Source organism: Parus major, chromosome 10, assembly GCF_001522545.3.
Source record: "Parus major isolate Abel chromosome 10, Parus_major1.1, whole genome shotgun sequence".
In the NCBI taxonomy this organism is placed as follows: domain Eukaryota; kingdom Metazoa; phylum Chordata; class Aves; order Passeriformes; family Paridae; genus Parus; species Parus major.
Genome location: NC_031779.1, coordinates 15,569,519 through 15,574,425, shown reverse-complemented (window position 1 = coordinate 15,574,425; position 4,907 = coordinate 15,569,519). Strand labels below are relative to the sequence as shown.

General features: G+C 47.6%; 1 protein-coding gene across 3 annotated transcripts in view; it reads right to left on the bottom strand.

Annotated features, from left to right (window-relative positions):
- Positions 1-4,907, bottom strand: part of NR2F2 (nuclear receptor subfamily 2 group F member 2) — an 18,001-nt gene that overhangs the window by 7,608 nt on the left and 5,486 nt on the right. The window contains exons 1-2 of one of the 3 annotated variants that reach the window (XM_015638738.1): positions 4,229-4,772; positions 1,869-2,417 (exon numbers count right to left, since the gene is read on the bottom strand). In XM_015638738.1, coding sequence (XP_015494224.1) covers positions 1,869-2,417; positions 4,229-4,658 — 979 coding nt within the window. In that variant the 5' untranslated portion in view covers positions 4,659-4,772. Of the gene's footprint in view, positions 1-1,868; positions 2,418-4,228; positions 4,773-4,907 lie in introns of those variants that run through there. The other 2 variants (XM_015638739.1, XM_015638741.3) reach the window with 2 other exon arrangements.

The window sequence follows — 4,907 nt, the reverse complement described above, 5'->3', positions numbered from 1 at the left end:
AAAAAAAAAAGAAAAAAAAAAGTGATTTGGGAGAAAAGGCAGGATTGGAAATAAACTCCTTGGTGTGGGTGTGAGCTGGGCAGGGGCTGGGGAGGGATGTGAGCGTGTGTGGGATCCTCGCTGAGCGGCTGAGCGAGGGAGAGGAAAATGCATTCTAGAAAAACGATAGAAAAATAAAATAAGCACCCCACGGACATCCCTTCCCACTTGGGATCTCTGTCTCCCTGTGGCTAGATGTGCCCTGCTCATTGATCACCTTAGGATTTAGCATGAGTAATTGGGGGGGAGAAGAAAAAAAAAAAAAAAAAAAAGGAGAAGTTTTTTATGTGTAAAGCAATAATATATAAAAGGAAGTTTAGGTCACGACCCAGAACCTGGACAAAGTCCAGAAAATGACTTCGTTCCCCAGACCCCCTTTAACACAACAAGGAACGGATTGTGAGCCCTTCTTTTCCCACATAAACTACATTTTTTTCCTGTTTCCTGATATCAGGCTTTAAAAAACTCTGATGAGTAATTATTTTGCAGGTCCTGCTTCCATTCATATGTTTATCGCGTGGCCACTTTCCCAAGCGTCCAAATGAGTTACAGGCGAAATATATGTATTTTTAAATTTAATCCCCAAACTTTGAGGGCTCCAGCACACTGGGTTGCCGGTGCAACCTCAAAGTTAGTGATCTGAGATAACGTATTGCACAAATTAGCAAGCAGATTTTTTTTTTTCTTTCCCTCAGAAGGAAAAAAAAAAAAAAAAAAAAAATTTAGCCTCCAGAGTTAATATCAGGATTATTACTCACCCAGGTTAAACTCTAGTGCAAGCTAATTAGATTTCACAACGCACTCAATTATTGCTTTATAACTCATGCACTATTTCTAGGCAGCAAAAGTTGACACATATTTCCCCCCCCTCCCCTCTTTGATTATCTAAGAAACACCTCGAGGTCTTTTCCTCGGGAGAGTCATGGTTGTGCCACCCCGGAATTACACTGCGGAGCGGCAGCTTCAGCCTCCTCTTACTTTTCCATACTATCCCTGTCTACTTATGGTAATGATCTTTTCGCACCCGCTGCTCGCTTTGGACTATGCAGTTCCTGCTGGGTATAAATGCAAACTTTTCCCCTTAGCTTAAATGACACAGAACTGCTCACTGCCACATTCTGTTTAAATCAGAGACAGCTCTTTGCAAAGTTGATTTATTTTATTTTATGGGATGGCAGGGAACATATTTTAAACTCAGATTTGCGCATTTAACTTTTTTTTTTTTTTTTAATTCAATTTTTAATCCTGCAGGGCTTTTTTCCCTTCCTGGCTGCCCATAAAATGATCCTCTTTTTAAAGTGGTTTCACTGATAGGACGACTTGTATTTAACAACATCAAACAGATTTTGCTGCTGTTTGGATGCGTGTCATTAAATGCAACAACCCAGAGCTATACTGTTAAATAAAATATTATTTTCAATGGGAAGAGCGCAGTCTCTCGTGGCGAATGGGTGCCTCTTCCCGGGCCCCTTCTTTCCCAGTCCCCAGCATTATTCAGCTAGGGTTGGGGTGTATTTTGGCTGGTTTTTTTCTTTTTTTAAAAAAAATAAATATAAATAAATAATAAAAAAAAGTGTGTGTGTGTGTTTTATTTTTATTTCATTTTTTTTTTCTGATTTACAATCCCTGGAAGATGGGATGCTCGGATCCGAGGCCCTGCAGGGGAGAGCACAGGGCACCGCTTCCTAAAAGGAAAAGAGACCGCGCTGGTTCTCGGGGGGCAGGGAGCGGGGATGGGGTGCAGGCAATAACACTTTGCAAGAGCAAGCAGTTCTCAAGGGGGGCCCGGGGAAGGAGAAAAAAAAAAGGAGCAAAGAAATGCCGCCTACCTGAGGTGAAGAGGACTATGGCCTTTAAACAGCTATATTCTGCAGAGTCGACATGCAATGCTTTCAGTTTTTCTACTTGCTCTTGGAAGATTCGTATGTGGTCCATAAAGGCGACCACTCGGTCAGCAGACATTGGCGAAGCGTGGAGGCCAGCAGCTGCCAGGAGCGGAGCTACGTGGAGGGGCATGGAGCACTGGGCAGCGTTGAGGACAAATAACTCGCTCCAGGTCAGCCTCAGGAGGGCCACCTGGTCTGTGATCTGGAGGTCTGGGAAGAAGGGGATATTCCTGGCCCACTCCACCGCGCTGAAGAGCATCCTAGCTGCCAGTTCACAAATGTTCTCGATGCCCATGATGTTGTTGGGTTGCATGCACTGACTGCCAAAGCGGGAGGTGGGGTAGGGCTCTGCTCTCAGAAGAAGGGAGATATATCCGGATAGGTAGGAATGGCAGTTGAGAGGGTCCCCATTTGTCAAGGCGAACTGACCATGAGTTGGCTGTGTGGGTGGCATTCTGCCCCTCTGGACCGCTGCAGTAAATAAAGAAGAAACTACAGCTATTAATATCTGAATTGCGACCATCGGTTCAAATACAGCCTGCTTTGTGTGCTTGTGCGTGCCTGTGTGACCCCGGACCCGGCCAGCTTCAGGGGGAACATGCATTCTCCCAGCCAGAGTTCAGCCCCAGCCCCGCTCTAAGGCTCCGCAGTTCTCGGGTCAAGTCAAAGCAACAATAAAAGCTGAGGGACGCTGTGGGCTCGGCCAGAGCTGCTGAGAGAGCCCGGCTCCTCACTTCCCAAAACACAGCACAGTCCAGTTATCCCCCCCTCCCCTCCACCGCCACCCCCTCCTTCAAGAGATGCAGGATACGTCTTTGTGTGGTTTTTCTCCATTACACCTAAAACAGTTCATTGATTTGAGGCTGGGGGAGCGGGATGGGGAAGGAGGAGGGGAGAAGGAAGAAACACTTCAGTTCGAAATCCCCGGCTCTGGTCCCACACGCGTTTCTCGCCCACTGAATACATTGTTGCTGCTGGTATTATATATCCCCCACTCTCGTAAAAAATACCAAAGGAGGCAAAATCACCCCACAACATCCCCGGCAGGTCCCCTGGTGAGGCTGAGGGCATTATCCAAAGGCACCTTCCCCCGCTGCCCATGGAAAGTGGGCCTTTCATTTTGTTAATAAATTTACACGGTGACAGCGAGAGAAAAAGGAGAGAGAAAAAGGGCTCAGAGGCAGAGAGACGACAAGAAGGGAGAACGCCTAAAAATGTGCTTGATTTATATTTGTTATCGCCTGTATTCCAAGGTTAGTTACTCTTGCAGAAACACAAAGAGAGGAGCCCGGCGAGTCCCAAGCCCCCTCACCCTTAACCTACATAGCAGCGTCCAGACACAGAGCACGCACTGGAAAACTGCAGGCTCACATTTCCCGTCTAATTTTATATCACAAAGACTCCACTTGCAGAGATCCGAGCACCCCACACTTACTTCTGGACTGCTCCTTACACCCCCCACCCCATCCCTTCTACCCCCTCCTGCCTCTCCCGGAGGAACAAGAAAATAAGAGGAAGAAGAGAAAAGTGAGGTAATAACAACCAGGAAAGGCAGGCACACGGCAGTGTGTATATACACACACACACACGCGTGGAGATGTGTGTGTGTACATATATTTTTAAAGGAGGAAAAAAATCCGGCTGGGAATCCACAGTGGAGTGCTGTAGAGCCTCGGTAGGGTGAGTCCCATTGTAATAGTAATTTGAACCGCCTGTGTAAAATTGCAATCTAAGGCAGGGTGCTGGAGGATATATATATATGTGTGTGTGTGTGTGTGTGTGTGTGTGTGTGTGTGTGCATCTCGGGAGGCTCCGTGTGTGTGTGTGTGTACACACACGCACAGACACACACACACACACAGGGCTGCTCGGGGGACGGGGGCTAAGGCTGAGCATGCAGGAGGAAACACGAAGGAAAAGTAACCACACGTCAGAATCATCATCTCGCTCCTAAGCAGCGTGAAACTAAAAATCCACTTTCAATAAACCTCCATCAGCAAAATCAAAACAAACACAAATCAATTACGAGTGCAGGAGAAAGCATGCGAGAGCCCCTGCCTCCCTGCCCACCCTCCCCAACACCGCTTTCTTTCATTACGAGAAAGTTTCTGGCCGGTTTATTTGAGGGGGGTGTTTGGGGGGGAGGAAAGGTTCTGGTTGGGTTTGGGGTTTGGAGAGGAAGGTTAAAAATACTAAGAGTAATTATATATATTATTTAAAAATAATAAAAAAAAGAAAAACCAAACAAACCCCAAAACGCAGCGAGTGAAAAAAAAATTGCAAAACAAATGAAATCCCAATACCTTCCCGTCTCATGCCAACTTTGAGGCATTTTTTGAGGCGGCAGTACTGACACTGATTGCGGTGGTGCTGGTCAATGGGACAGTTCCTGTTGGCACGACAAGTGTAGCTGAGATTCCTCCTTACACTCCGCTTGAAGAAACTCTTGCAACCCTCGCAGGTAAACTGGCCATAATGTTTGCCACTAGACTTGTCCCCACAAACCACACATTCAATGTGCTGCTGCTGCTGCTGCTTGTCTCCTTGGTTCTGCTGGCTCGGCGGGTTGGTCTGGGCTGGCGTACTGGGAGGGCCCCCGGGCCCCGGGGTCTGTGGGGTGTGCGGGGCCCCGGCCGGGGGTCCCTGCACCGGCGGGGCTTGCGAAGGCTGCGTTCCCTGAGCTCCGGGCACATCGTCCTGGGGGTCTCGCCACGCACCGACTACCATTGCCATATCTATTGGACACCGTTGCCAAACTTCCTGTTCCCCCTTTATTTTCAAAGTTTGTTTGCTTTGCTTTTCAGATCAGCTTTGCAGCAGTCTTTTTATTTTTTGTCCTCCCCTCTCTCTCTCTCTCTCTCTCTTTCCCTCTCTCTCTTTTGTTGTTTTGCCTTTTTTTTTTTTTTTTTTTTTCAGGAGGGTCGGGGTGGGGGGGATCTCCCGGTACCGGCGAAGGTGCAGAAGCACGGGGCGATGGAGGTG